This window comes from Synchiropus splendidus, chromosome 1, assembly GCF_027744825.2.
Source record: "Synchiropus splendidus isolate RoL2022-P1 chromosome 1, RoL_Sspl_1.0, whole genome shotgun sequence".
NCBI classification, from domain to species: domain Eukaryota; kingdom Metazoa; phylum Chordata; class Actinopteri; order Syngnathiformes; family Callionymidae; genus Synchiropus; species Synchiropus splendidus.
Window position 1 is genome coordinate 66,825,693 of NC_071334.1, and position 15,241 is coordinate 66,840,933.

The 15,241-nt window shown below is 42.5% G+C and overlaps 1 protein-coding gene across 13 annotated transcripts; it reads left to right on the forward strand.

The window, feature by feature from the left end:
• Positions 1 to 63: 63 nt before the first annotated feature.
• Positions 64 to 14,778, forward strand: abi2b (abl-interactor 2b). Of its 13 annotated transcripts, XM_053861740.1 has the most exons (12): positions 64 to 227; positions 5,215 to 5,382; positions 5,462 to 5,638; positions 5,945 to 5,962; positions 6,304 to 6,407; positions 7,536 to 7,682; positions 8,837 to 8,961; positions 9,140 to 9,346; positions 10,542 to 10,703; positions 11,090 to 11,176; positions 11,577 to 11,762; positions 12,763 to 14,778. In XM_053861740.1, the coding sequence occupies exons 1-12, from the start codon at positions 111 to 113 to the stop codon at positions 12,936 to 12,938; spliced, it is 1,674 nt and encodes a 557-aa protein (XP_053717715.1). In that variant the 5' UTR covers positions 64 to 110; the 3' UTR covers positions 12,939 to 14,778. The 13 variants fall into 13 exon arrangements, with proteins under 13 accessions (XP_053717715.1, XP_053717733.1, XP_053717757.1 ...); XM_053861758.1 differs by lacking the exon at positions 11,090 to 11,176; XM_053861782.1 differs by lacking the exon at positions 9,140 to 9,346.
• Positions 14,779 to 15,241: the final 463 nt, after the last annotated feature.

Genomic DNA, 15,241 nt, shown 5'->3' on the forward strand with positions numbered 1-15,241 from the left:
CCCCGCTCAGCGGAAGGGAATGAATGAACGAGTTTAGCGGGCTGCTGCAGTTGCGTACACAAACTCCAGGGGCGGCAGAGAGCTCACGCAGCTCTGCTAAAGATGTGAAAATGGCGGAGCTACAAATGCTACTGGAAGAAGAGATTCCAGCGGGGCGAAGCGCTCTCCTGGACAGTTTTACCAACTTGGAAAGAGTCGCCGAATACTGCGAGAGTAATTATGTCCAGGTAAGGTTGTAGACGAGAGATTGCGTGGCGTTCTTGTCGGCTATATTTGCTGCACGGGTTGATGTTGCTAAGCTAACTTGGACTGAGGCAAAAACCAGCCGTTTTCTCGTTGCCCTCTGTAGTGAGCAGCCGAACCATAAATCTGCACTTTCATTTCGTGATAACTGCACCAACAGTGCGTGTGACGACGGTGGGTGGGTGACTGGTGCACTCGTAAATGGCTATCGTTGTAGCCAGTTAGCTTGGTAGCCAGCTGCTCGCCATCACCCACGGTTCGATACGAAACTGTGGAATTGAATTAATATATCGACTCACTCGTTTGATCAGAAGATCCTGATCATCAATACATACTCATACATCATATGAGCAGTAGTTGCTGGTCGTTTAGTGAAGGTCTGGCTGCCTAGCTGCTTTCACAATGACAGCATGATGCTACTTAAAAGCACGTCATGATGAATGTAGTCGCTGTTGCTGTAACATAATTGATGCGTTAAAGTAGTGATCTGTTGCCAATGCTTTATTTTTCAATCGCTTTGAGTGGGTGCCTGTGGTGAGCTGCGACTCTAACGACACTGACGGAAGCTGTCAAGACATTTTAGCCTCCAGTTCATTAAGGGAAATGTTGTTTATGGTCATTTGTGGGAACGGATGGAGTTCTAACTGAACACAAACTGGAGGATTGCTTCTAGTTAGCTGTCAAATCTTATGTCAGTTACCACTTGTCTTGTTGTCTTGTTTCGCCAAATGCTGTCACCGTTCATGGGTCATTTCATTTGACAGTATTGTTGGCTTTTTTTGAGGGGCTGAGACCAGGACTGTGGTGTCTGACACCCCAAATGTTTGCTGCTACTCTGAGGTGCCGTTTGCATGTTGACAAAAATAACTGAATCTGACTGTTTAGTATCAGATGCAGTGTTAGTTTACACTGTGATAGAGCCGTCACCATGTCAAGCCAACATCTTTTGAAAACGAGGTCCAGAGTGGGAACTTTTTGGAGTGTAAACGCTGCTGACACCACAGAGTTTGCTCATGTCAACTAGGGACTAGGCACAACTAGGTTCCTGTGGCTGCACAGCATTCAGCCTGACATTCAAGAAACAACTGTTAGAACTGTGCTGACGTAGTAGTCTTTTTCATTCATCTTTTGTTTTTGCAAAACATTTCCATTTAATACTGTGACTTTCAGTTGATAAATGAGATAAATGCTTTGAGGTTTTCATTTTTAATTAACACGTGTATAGCACCACATTAAGGAACAGCACCGCAGGCCGGTAAGAAAACTTACACTGTATGAAATCGTCTGAAAACTCAGGGTGCTGGTACCTCACTGTACTGTACTCGGGAGTCTAATTGATGGAGTCTGTGGGGTCTGTTGAGGTGTTGACAGTGACAGAGCCGCAGTTTGTCACTGCACAATTAAAGTCAGTGCACTAACTCACAAGTGAGTTACAATTACGATCAGCAAAAGCCTTACTTCTGTGTCAGTCCAAAGGAGCTGGTTTGTATTGTCCGTGTGCTTCCTACAAAGGTAATCTAAACAACTGGAGGAGGGCTGCCTTTGATGGCACATGCGCAGTGTGCTTTTTTTTTTGTTGCAGTTCTGAGAACAACATATCATGTAACATATAATTCTGTCCATGATGTCGCAAAAATGCGGTTTCACTGATGTAAACTTAGTTGTAGTGTATTTGACATGAAATCAAATCTCCTCCTGTGTTTACAAAACCCAAAGAATGTATTGTAATTCATTCCATTTTATACTTCTGTTTTAGTTTAAGAAGACCTTCACACCACAGATTCTGTGTTGAGATGTTCAAAATTTTGAGATGTAAACAAAACCAAACTTTGACCTCGGACTGGACCCGCCTGGGGCGCTCCTCTTCTGCTTGGGACACGCTGTGTGGGGGATGATATTTTTGCCTCAGGTGATAGAGCCACTAGGTGCCGGAAATAACATAAGCTGTTCACACCAAATATGATATCTGTAGAGCAAATAGTAGTTTAGAGTTGTGTTCTATGTCTGGCTGGACAACGTTGTTCAAAAACAACTTCATAACGCTCCTGGACCACTGAGGTTTTCACATGCAACCAGGCTTTTAGCTAGGATTTTGAAACTGGGCGTCCTAAGTCCTGCCCCCATCCCATAACCCCTCCTCCAGCCTATTCCCCTTCCGACTTGCCAGGTCGACTGACAAGGTGCTTTGAAAAAAAGAAACTGTAAACATCTATTTGTTCAAAAATAACTTATGATAAAAACAAACATCTGAGTCAAATAATCGTGAATAGAGATGAACTCAGTAGCCACAGTAACACGTTCAGATGCAGGAGTCTCCTGGGCAGTTGTTTTACTCAGCTGACCCTGATTAATAAATACATATTTTTATTATGACTCTTTCCCTTACTATAAGCGATCATGTCAAGCCTTGCCACTAAAATATACCCACATGAATTTCGATCCCTGTTAAGCTGTTTTGCTTGCATTCGGCAAGTGCTGCGTGATCATTCGCTTGGCACTGGGGAGCAAGCTTTTTGCCAACAAAAACCCACCAAAATAGTCTTCTGATTAAAAAGCTATCAGTTTGTTTTGGAAACGATTGTTTAAAGTTTTATCTTCCGGTCATCACCGTCAGGCATCCTATCAATCACAGTGCGGATCCAGAGTCACCACTCTCGCGAGATGTGGATAACCGCAAGATTACGCTGTTAACAAAGTAGTATGCACTGTCTGCACTATTTTCTTGTTTAAAAAAATGTGAAAGCACACTCGCTCATGTTTGTTTTGGCTGTGAAACATGTCTACCACCACATTCTGTCTGTCAGTTTCAGCCTGTCTCTATAACCTGATGGGCATCACATCATAATAGGAAAGTCATTATTCATGTTTGGAGGCTGACAGTGACTCCTCATGGTACTGACAGAAACTTGATGATCAAGCTGTTGTCCAGCGCGCAATTGTCCTGGCTTGGGGCTGCAGTGTCGCCTGGCAGATGACGACTTTCTTAAGATGCGGTTCTTCTTCATAGCTCTCAAATCTGTTATTCTGTGCTTAGCGCCCCCAGCCGGGTAGAAAACAGGACATAGTTGGATGCACAGAGGTTGCAAGGCTGCTGAATTAGACTTGTTCACAGTGTGAAGGCCCGATACGATTACAATTCGGTTTCTCAACAAACCAGAAAATGGGAATATTCTATTGCACGTTTAGAACCTCTGATGGCATAAAGACATTGTCTGTCTCATGTTGATTGCTTGTGGTCTTGTATTGCATTCTCAGCAAAGCCAATGTCGCTTGTTTTTTTCTGGTGTACTACATTGTGATGAAGAGTGTGAACTGCCTGACCGCTGCACCAAAAACAATGGGTGGCTTAATCATAAAGTGGAGTTAACTATCTATGAGAGAAAGAACTGTTCAAGCATTTAGCCTTTTGCCAATCTTTCAATCGATTTTTTTTTTTAAATTACAACCATAAGTATAGATTTAATTTCTAAGTTTTTATTTTACTTTTTCTCAAATTTGTTTTTTATTGTGTTTTTATTTCTACAATGTTGGTATTGTTGTTGCTTTGTGTATGCCTTTAATATTTCATGATGAAACATTTCATTCTGTTGTGGAAAGAATAAAGGCAAGCTCGCTATCTGAACTAAATTCATTGAGTTATGTTAATTGCTTTTGAAGTAGATTTGCCCAAATACATAAGTCACATAACCCGTCTGTCCTCATTCTCAGCAGACTGCTGCACCCTCATTCAGCTGCTAAATAATGTGGCCTGTTCAGATTTCTCAGAATCTCTCATCCCACAAAGTAAAACCTTCTCCAAGTGTGTAAAACAGTGCATATACAGTATGTACTACTATGGCAGTGTTTAAACACTCTCCCAGTGGGTATTTTAAATCTTTTTCTTTATAAATCATGCATGTGGTGCTCAGCTGAGTCACGAGCTCGGCCCTTCAGGCATTTACAAGTCTCGCACATTTTTTGTTCATTATTATTTTCAGATTCAAGGCTCTTTATTATTTATTAATACTGGAACATTCAAGCATATTTTAATACCATGCACATCTGATGACCGAATAATGAGCATCCGTGCTTCTGCAATATTGCATCACCAATCATTTGAACATTTAAACTACAGTGTAAACATGGCCGCGATGACATCAGCACCCTGCTGGTTCTAGTGATTGGCTTTTTTTGATTAAAAAGGGATCCCATCAATTCTGACCCACTTGCTGCACAGTCCATGTGTCAGTCTGTTACGCTATCTGTAAAACAAAACACGAGCATGCTGTTTTGTTGTCACTGAGCAAGGCCTGCTGATTTTATTGATGCTGAAATGTGAGGTGTGAGTTGTTAACCACAAACCCATGGGCAAACATTTATTCAGCCTTTATCCCATTTATTTCTCGCCACATCAGCTTCCTTTCAGCAACAAATGTTGAACATTTGTTAGGATAACAATTCGAAATATATTAAAGAGAAAAAGAATAACTCCCAAGTAAGCAACAATCCATTTTGTTAGTTTGTTAGAATTTATAATGTCAGGAAAACCTTCAAGTATGGAAGTTCAAAAGGCATTATTTGACGCAAGGCAAAGAGGAAGACTGATAACATTTACTTTGCCTCAGCATGTGTTAGGTTGGAAACTTGGCCTGATCGGAGTTGAACGGCAGTGGTTACCAAGTGACAACTGACTAATATAATCATGCATCCAGTCTGTCTTCTGAATGAATGACATTTTTGTCTAATATGATACAGAAATTTTTTCTGGCAGTCCATCAGTCAGTGCTTCATGAAGCTCTGGTAGAGTCACTTCATACTTCAGTCTTTATGTGTTCTCAGGTTTACATGCATTCATGCTCATATTGATGTTGTGGTGTCCTGAAAAGTGAATGATCACACTACAAATGTTTTTTTTACCTTTATGCATGGGTTGATAATGGGATGATTGCTTTTGAATTTCAACATAAACTATTAGCCTTTGTTTTTCTGAAGTCTCCAGACAAGCAGAGGGCTCTGGAGGAGACCAAGAATTACACTACACAGTCCCTGGCCAGTGTCGCCTACCTGATCAACACACTGGCCAACAATGTCCTGCAGATGCTCGACATTCAAGCGTCGCAGCTCCGCCGCATGGAGTCTTCCATCAACCACATCTCACAGGTAAAGACTGAGTAAAACGTATTGTTACTGGTTGATGTTTGACTGATGACAGACATGACAACAGAAGTCCTGATTTCAGACAGTGGACATCCACAAAGAGAAAGTGGCAAGGCGGGAGATTGGTATCCTCACCACCAATAAGAATACTTCACGCACTCACAAAATCATTGCTCCCGCCAATCCTGAGAGACCAGTGCGCTACATCCGTAAACCCATCGACTATGGTCTGCTAGATGACATGGGTCATGGCGTTAAGGTAGGATCCACTTGTCCTGTGGTCTCTGCTGTTTCGAGATCAATTTTGTGTATCGTTTCACCGCAATTCTTAACTTTTTTGAGATCTCTCTCCATAACAACCAATCACACATCAGTGTATTTGTGTAAATGAAGGTGGTGCTCTCTGTGAATGAATCCCTCTGACTCTAACACTCTTCGTTCCTGAGTCTCAGCACACTACTGCCATTAATAGTTTTCTCTCTAGCATCACAGAACAATCCACTGACTTCTCTCTCTCTCTTCTCTCCCTCTGCTTACCTTTTTAATGTTTAATGTTCAACCCTAGTGGTTGCAAAGGTTTAAGGTAAGGATCAAGAAATAAAAGCAGCAAGGCTTCTTGTGGTTTTACAAACAGATGTTCTTGTGTTGTTGTTGGTTTATTCATAGTTTGGCAAACATTGACGATGGGTTTGAGAAACTATTTTTTCTTTTGTCAAGTATTGCTATGTGATTATAATCTCTGCTTGAGTGTGTAAATGATATTCATATACGATATTTGCAGTGTAACTCCCCCAGCCATCCCATCCTATTAGCCTCAGGAACCTCTTGCTGCTGAAAAGAATCACTCTTGCTTCAGTATCTAGTTATTTGGTCGATGTGAATGTTTGTATTATGGGAAACTAACGGATATCTTCACCCGTGTAGGCCAGTGCTCAGAACATGAAGGCTGGAGGAGGCGCGCTTCCTCGCACAAACCCCCCCACACAGAAGCCCCCCAGCCCACCAATGACGGGGAAAGGTACACTTGGGTATGTAGCCTTCTGCTGATGAAGTGAGGACTGTAAGAAATCGTGAAATGTTCCTATTTTCATATTGGTGTAAGAATCGCTTGAATATGAACATACTGAATATAGTCATATGAAGCATACATACATGCTCTTTAATAGCCTCAGATTAACCTACAGTAAGATGGAAGTGCTAAATTTACTACAGTCATCTCCTTTTAAATCAGCCACAAAGAGCACTAACATAACACTAGTTATTTGTCTATTTTTTAAAGGCTCTCAGTTTTTTTCATTTCCAGAGCTGTGGGTACAAATAGTGGTGTCAATGTTGTCTGTACTGTTGTTGGATGTTCCTTGGCCACAGGGGATTTGAGTACAGCCAGTAAATGTTGTGTTCTTGTTACTCTCGGGACCTTCAGGGTGTCAAGCGCTGTGTGTTTGTGTGTGTCTGTGTAACAAAGTGTTGATTCACTCCCACACTCCATGTAACAGTTGTTTATCGCTGGAGTCTGGGAATGATGGTTTTAAAGTGACTCTGAGAGGTGTGGGTGTCTCTGTTCCTTTCAAGATGCATGCTGATCAACCACATCCCCGACACTCCCATGATGCACTCTCAGTGACGGGCGGACATCTTGTTGAATATATATTTTTTTCTTTGTTGTTATTTGGCTTCATTACGTTTCTTTGGTTTACAGAAATTATTTTCAATTGTGTGTTTGTGACACGGCCTGCGCACTCTTGGCTGCCCCATATTCCACATAGCAACATTATTTTCCATAGCAACTGCTCAGAGACGGGTCACCCTCTGTGGGAAATGTATGTACCAGGATACAAGGACGTGCCAAGTCTTTCTTTTCAGCGTTACCGCCGGATAGATTTCCCTACATGGCACCTGCTTCTCATGCCATGTTTGTCAGCATATTCAGCAGACCTTGGGTCTGTAAATCCTGCAGTGGAGATATTCTGAATAGGCCTGTTCGGTCCACATAGGCCAACACAAACCTTGGTTTCACCCCAGACGATCCTGGTGTTTCCCCTTTCATTCCCCGTTTTTTTTTAAGTTTGCACTTGTTTGTTTCTTGCTCTCCTCCCCCCCTACCCCACAACTTCTCTGTGGACGCCCTTCCCCTCAACTCCTGACCCCTCTCACAGGCGACACTCCCCTTATAGGACGCTTGAGCCAGTGCGTCCACCCGTTGTCCCAAACGACTACGTCTCGAGCCCGACGCGCAACATGGCGCACACCCAGCCGAGCCCAGCACGCACTGCATCTGTTAATCAGAGGAACCGCACGTACAGGTACCCCCTTCCCCTCCCAGCATGAGTCTCTTCACTTCAACAGTGCGCCCCCTGTCCCTCTTCCTGCCTATCGTCTTCTGTCTTAGGTTACACCCACAATTACTGCCGTCATTTTTATAGCACTTTTAAATTCTTAAACCAACATCTTGTTAAAATCGCTTTGTGTCCTACATTGCAACGGTTACGACGGTAACATTCAGTCACTTGACTGTTCGCCTGACTTTTACAGCCCCAAAGGGGAAATTGCAAACGATTCAAGCTCCCAAAGGCCCCACCTTTGTTTTGTAAATGGAATTATGACGATGCACTTTTTAAAAATATGATCAACAATTGGCTTATATCCATCCATTTGAACCCAGGTTTGTTGTAAGATGAAACCTTTCCTCATCGTAGGAATAGAAATCTGGCAGTGTCGTGATGCGATTACTAACGATCCATTATTTGATCCAGACTGTAACCCTCTTTTATTAGAGCAAAGTATCAATTTAGCACCCAGACCCATGTCTTCTCTTGAGCCGGAAATCCCCCAAAACATGATTGTTAATAACATTTCAGCTGTGTAAGTCAACAGAGTCCCTTTCCTGACTCTCCTCTCAGCACCAGTTGATCTGCAGGTTCACATCTGCTGCTTATCCGTTTCAACCATGCACTCCTGTCTCGCAAAATGTCCGTGCCACATGTCCTGCTGCATTCTGCCTCTGATGCGTGTCATATATTTGTCCTTGTCCAGTGTCTTAACTGCGTCACCTTCTGTCATCTGTCTTTGGTGAAGCGTCTCACTGCCGTCTATCACTGTGACATGTTCATATCACATCAGCTTATTTAATCGTGTTATTGCTCTTGGCAGCTGCCCCCCTCAATAAGAACACTGGGAAGTGGGTGATACTAGTTGTGATATTAGATGGAATTACATTAGAATTTTAGCATACACTATTAAAAGACTGAGGTAATGGTCTTTTAGGAAATGCATTTGCGTTCGTTTCAGTTAGACTATAATGCCAGTCAGGTTTTGTCATTCTTCAAACAGAGGAAGCGCACTTCTCTCATAAGTCTGTGTGCTTACAATTGAAGTTGCCAACGTTTTCTCATTCCGACAAATGCCTTTCAGTGGTTTTACTGTTGATGTTTGACCTATTTGCCGCCCCGTACATCAGCAGTGGCAGCAGTGGTGGAAGTCACCCCAGCAGTAGTCGCAGCAGCAGCCGGGAAAACAGCGGCAGCGGCAGTGTGGGCGTCCCCATCGCTGTGCCCACCCCTGCTCCACCCAACGCATTTCCAGGTGAGGCCCGACTTCTGTCCCGCCGCTGAACTAACTCCACTAATAAGATGTCAACTGTCGCCAGATGAGGCTGTGTCTGAAACTTGCTTTCCTCCCAGCTGACTTGCCTTGTATTTACTTTTCAAACTGTCTTCTCTTTATCTTCCTCTCTTTTCACGTTCCAAATAAACCCCCTAAGGCTCGGGCCCCATGCCGCCCAACCCTGCCAAACCTACTTCCAACACAGCCACCACCCCTGGTCCCGCTCCCTCTACTGTAGATGGCCCTTCACAGGTCCCTAATCCTCCTGTAGATATCCCGCCTGTGCCCCCTCCCCCTCCCCAGCTCCCTGCCTCTGCTGCCCCCACTGGCACAGGCCCTGCTACTTACAACAACCCCGCACAAGGTGAGTGTATCCCAATGGGGAAAGCTCAGCCACACCGCTGTACAGCCGCCATCCCACCTGGACATCTATCCCCTCCCCTCTCCACCTGCTGCATGGCCACACCCTCATTACTGACTTGGAATCCCTCTTGTGAATGAATTAAGGAAGTTATGCATCCTCTCTAATAGATCTAGATAGATCCTTTGTTAAAAAAAATGTCAATGTAATAAGAAAAATTTTGTACTTCATGAAGTGAACATACAATTCATTATTTCGTTTTTTTTCAGAAACCTTCTCTTGTTATGGCATTAATTACCTAAATATATATCACTTATTGCTACGGTTGGACATTATTTCTATGAAAAAAAAATCCAGTTCCAATTTCTAATTTCGATTCCAGTTGACTTAATGTTTTAAATGGGCCTGCTGTCTATTGGATATCTTCTGTGTGAATTTTAATTCTACTCTTCAGAAATTTCACAATGAATTTCCAGATGGCTGATTTCTACACAGTATAATAATTCATCTGTTAAATAAATCTGAAATACATACGCTAGAGTGTTAATGTTATCCGTTTTCTTTTTACCAGAGAACTGTATTTTTGAAAACACATGGATGTGATCAACGATCCACTCGTGGCTTTACTCCTGATTCTTCACTCACTAGTGTCTCCTGCAGTGGAGAACACTTGTTCGCTTGAACACAACTGATGATCCGATCAGCAGTCGTGGCATCGAAACTAGAAATTTGAATTGTAAAAATGTGAATAATTCTGGAAGGATCGGAAGGTTTGCTCCAGTTCCAATCTATGCTCTGTGGTCAGCCCTACTTAACAGTTAGTTAGGCACAGCTGTGTGGAATATATTTAGGTTCAGGGGATTTTTCTTTTAACAATGTATATCCATAATTGGGATGAACATTATATAACAGCCACGTTTGACCCTTGAGCTAATTCTTTATCTTTTTCTGCTGCTTCTCATCATCACCGTGTCTCATCAGCTTCCTGTCTTCCTGCTGCTCTGATGTTTCATGCTCAGGCGTGGGATGTTGATTTTGCCCATTCATGAAAATCAACATGGAATATGCATTAAAACACAGGATGTTGTTGTTTTTTTCAAATGGAATTGTCCTTTGCTCAGCATCGAAGTTGTCTATTCATTATCATTTTGGCTTCATTCATGTTGGACCTGACCCCATCTTCGTGGTGTCCCCACAGGTGCTCAATTCTATAGCATGAATCGCCCTGCACAGCAGCCCCAAAACAATCAGGTTGGGGGATCGTTGCCGTACCGCAGGCCTTCGTCCGTCACCGGCCAGCCCAATATGGCACACAACCAGAGTCAACTAAATGGTGGACCCCATTTTGCCCATAACCAAGGTACCTTTTAGCCCTCTACCTACATCCCTGAGGCGTGTAAGGTTTAATATATGACTGAGTGAGAACGTCTCGACATTTTTCCTCCAAAATGACATTTTGGTGTGCAACACTGGTGAGAATATTCTCTCATTACCTCAGATGACTTTCTCAAGTTGCGAGCGCTTGTCCAATTGTGGGCCTTGAGTGACGGGAACCATCAGCTCTCTGGCTCCTCACACACCTCCTTACAGATTCACACTCTCAAGTTCCCGTTCTGATCCTCTTTATGTCTGTGACTTTATATCTGTTCAAACTAATTTCTCTTGTCTTTGCTCTCTGTTCATCTCTTAACACGCTGCTCTTCTCTGGCTCCGCCCACTGCGCGTATTGACTGTGCGTGGCGTTAGCCGGCCCGCACGCTCCCCCTCCCCCTTCCATGCAGATCACCCCTCAGCTGCCTCTGATGGGCTTTGTGGCCCGAGTTCAGGAGACCAGTAAGTGGCCATAAGCTCCTACCTCCATCTGCATGACCACCGTTCCAAAACAGACTTGCTTTCAACATCAACTGTTTCTGCGATCTAAAACTCAAGACTTTTGCCTCTTTGATAATTTATTTGCGCAACATTGTGTTCTGAACACTTTACATAGTCGTGCTATAATAGTCGTCTGTATATTCAGAATGAAGACGACACATGGGAACGAAGAATTATGAATATTTGGATGTTGCATGTTTGCATGACGTTGTGCTCTAATGATGATTTGATTTTAATCGTTAATGTGCGTGACACAAGATGAGCATGAAACCTGCATGGGAATGTCTTTCACTAAATAGTCTTTTCGTCTCTTCTGTAATTGTTAATCGATTTGCTCTTTGGTCTGGCAAACCCTCTCCAGTCTCAGATGTGCCGCCCCCACCTCCTCCTGCAGAAGAGCCGGTGTTCGAGGAGCCCACACCTCCTCCACCGCCTCCAGAGGACTACGAGGATGAGGAAGAAGAGGAAGAGTCGGCGGTGGTGGAGTACAGTGACCCTTACGCAGAGGAAGACCCGCCATGGGCTCCTCGCAACTACATGGAGAAAGGTCAGTGTACGGATTTGACTGACTCCTATCCAGATCCTGCAGTTACGTGCACACATTGTACAGATACGTCATGATTGTATTGCTATTGAGATGTGAAGCTTCAAGATATTAATATGGCTAATTCAATGCTATATATCACTCTAGTGTGTGAATTGAGAGATGAACAATCAAGATGTTAGTATCGCTACATCCTTGGTTACGTCATTTTTGGTATCGGCCAAGAATTTTTGGTCCATCCCTAATGTTATTATGGTTTTGGATTTCTTTTTATTAGTCAACAACACTTGTGCAGCATTTTCAATCCGCCTTGTTTCATTTTCCTGACATGATATATTTGGTCAGCTTTTTCCATTGATGAAAGCAGTGTTGCTCCGAGAAGAAGATCTGGAATGAAACATTTGAGTTAACAGTTTCCTTCAACTGTTTGACTTTCACCACTATGAATTCATAATAATCATAATTATTTTGGGAAAAGGCAGAATGCACCAGTATCGCTTGAAAAATGACATAGGTTAATTAAGTGAACTGCATAACATAACAAGGATGGCACCTTTTAAAAGTTTTTGGAACTAATTTCTCAATATCTGAGAGCAGCCTGAGGTGTAAAAGGTACAACATAATAAAGGAAGGAAGTCCAGTTTTCGTTGCGACTCCATGAGTAGGACCTATACAGCATAATATTGTAAAACGTATCTAATCATCCATAATTCTTAATTGTTGTTTGGAGGGGAAAATTTGCAAAAAGAGAAATAAACGTAGTTCATCCACAATGATGTTCCGAAATATAGAGGAATTAAAACCAATCACAATATCGCTAATACCTTAAAATTGACTTTACAATATCGTGAAAATACGTTGCAGTAATGATGGACAATTGAGAATGATAATGTTAAAAACAAAACCTGGTGTGTTTTGATATTGTCAATGTCCCTTCATTTTGCCAAATTTAGTGAGAGAAATATCAAGTGTCTCATGTTTTCTGTGCGCTGCTTCCCCCTAGTGGTGGCCATCTATGACTACAGCCGGGACAAAGAAGACGAGCTCTCGTTCCAGGAGGGCGCCATCATCTACGTCATCAAGAAGAACGACGACGGCTGGTTCGAAGGGGTGATGAACGGCACCACCGGCCTCTTTCCTGGAAACTACGTGGAATCCATCATGCACTACGCTGACTAAACAGTTCTTTCGAGACGAACAGGAACAGATAAAGGTGCGAGGGAAGGCCGCCAAAGGTTAAGAGGTCAAAGACTTTGATCAGACGGAGCATGATCACCTCTGGGAGAAAAGATGTGGAACAGCTTTTACGTTGCTTCATGAGATACTGACCCAGTCACCCGACCACTCCTCTGAGTTTTGCTTTTCTTTTGTTTTGTATCATTATGAAGCCACTACATTTATAATGCTTCAGTTGTTTTTTATGTTTTGCCCTCCTTTTCTTAAGTATTTATTTGAAGTATAGCTGGTATCGGTTTGTACTGAGAGAGGGGCTGCAATTAGGGATTTTACTCGAAATGGAGCCTCCCATTCAGAGGCTGCGGGAGGAACCCCTTGTAGGAAACCATCTCCTCTATATAGGAAAGACACAAATACAGTATATACTGTATATATACATATAAATATATATATATATAGGCATAACAAAACGCCGCGAAGTAAATAGTTTCATGCTTTTTTTTTTTCCTGCTACCTGAGCGGGAAGCGTGCCAAACAGGATGTTCACTGATAAGCACATGAAATTTCTGGGCAGGATTGAGGACAAACTAGATGGTGAACCAAGAGTTTTTATTTCATCTGCTCTCGTCGGCCTCTCCATGCCTTTATTTCCAGTAGGTGTGCAATTCATTTTGGTGAAACAATCATTCTCAATTCCGAGGTTCCAAGGTGCACAATAAGGCAGATGTATGAGTTAACAACTTCATTTGAGGCTTTTTATTTTTTCATCACATTTGCTTTTTTTTTTTTTTTTTTTTGGAGCAGCTGCATGTTTGGGAAGCAGAAGTTGTTCTTATTTCTGCTCTGTTGATGATAAATGTCTTAATATTTTTAGATATGGTGTGGTTCTTGGTTTGGTTCTTCTGGATATTCACTCACATGACCATGAAGCTGCGTTTTAAGGTTGACATGCTTGTGCCATATTGAAGTGTGGGTTGTCGTTTCGAGTGTTTCCGTTTCTTTTTGCAATAAATTTGCCAGAGGGGTGAGGTGTTGTTGTTCAACTTCATATAGTCTACTTCAGTTTCTGAGATTATTTTTAATCAAAAAGCACATCGATTTGTAGTTTAAAAAGAAAGAAATATGAAATAATGTGAGATATATTACGGCTCTGACGTGTGACTTATTGATATGACTATGAAAAGAAACCAGCTCTTGTGTTCGTTACTGGTGCGAGAACCCCCCCCGCCCCTTCCCCACACATCCCCCTCCCTGACGGTTTGTTCCGTTCCTGCAAGGGGGTCATCGTTGCGAGGGCTCGGTGCTTGTACCTTCATGAAAATCTTTATATTTAAAAAAAAAAAGAAATGATGAAAGTGGGTCTGTATGTGAGTCTTGCATGCCATTGTTCTTATCTGTACTGGTGTCCCCCAAAACTTGTGGTGAGGTCGCCTGTTTGGAAAGTGACGAGCAGCTCAGACAGTCCCACCGGCCTCATCCAAAGAGACTGTACCAGGGTACACAGAGCCCACTTTTGAGGAGTTTCTCTTAGACTGGAAGAAGGGGCCAAGGGGCTCCTCTCCCCCCACTCTGAAGTTGTGTGGGAGATAAGTGAATCCTGCAGACATGGAAACGGGCAGCAGGACCATTGTACACACCAAAACGATCGTGACCTGACTGTCGTCTGGACTGACAGAAAACATTCCCTTCATGTGGCCTTTTGTGTCTGCAGGATTCACAGCTCCAGGGAGACACAAAGGCCCCTGAAGAAGTTCGACAGCCCATGCCATTGTGTTGCACAGTTCAAGAAGTATCTTATTTGTAAAATCATGAGAATAAAGACAATAAAACTATTCAGATTAAATGATGTAGTCAATGTGCATTTTGTGTCCATTTAAATATTCGTTCTTACCCAATATTTTTGTTGGTTTAACATTTGAAATTCAATTGTAGCAATGACCTCATTGGGACAGCAGGTGGCAGTAGATCTCATAACAGCGAGAGAAGTGGGGAAAGTTGGTGGGTCAGACTGCCTGTATTTTTGTGGCCCTCAGAGCAACACTACAGAAGAAATTACTCTAAATTAAACTCTGTCATTTTATAGGGCTAATATCTTTTGCTGTTTTATTCTGTCTAAATTTGCATTTTTTGTGAATTATGCTCATTTTAGCAGTATTTCTTGAACCTCAAATTAAATAAAAAATATATTGGAAACAAATGTAACGTAGTGTTTTAAGATCACAATTCCATCTTTATGTTGCCAATATATTTATCACTTAAAAGATCTCCCGATATTCATGATGTATTCATAAGATACATTTAAGCCT

Excerpts from the sequence above, each read along its gene's own strand:
- abi2b (XM_053861740.1), top strand. The coding sequence starts at position 111 with ATGGCGGAGCTACAAATGCTACTGGAAGAAGAGATTCCAGCGGGGCGA. Across the intron at positions 6,408-7,535 it reads ACGGGGAAAGGTACACTTGG|GCGACACTCCCCTTATAGGA; the intron begins GTATGTAGCCTT and ends CCCCTCTCACAG. Across the intron at positions 9,347-10,541 it reads TTACAACAACCCCGCACAAG|GTGCTCAATTCTATAGCATG; the intron begins GTGAGTGTATCC and ends GTGTCCCCACAG.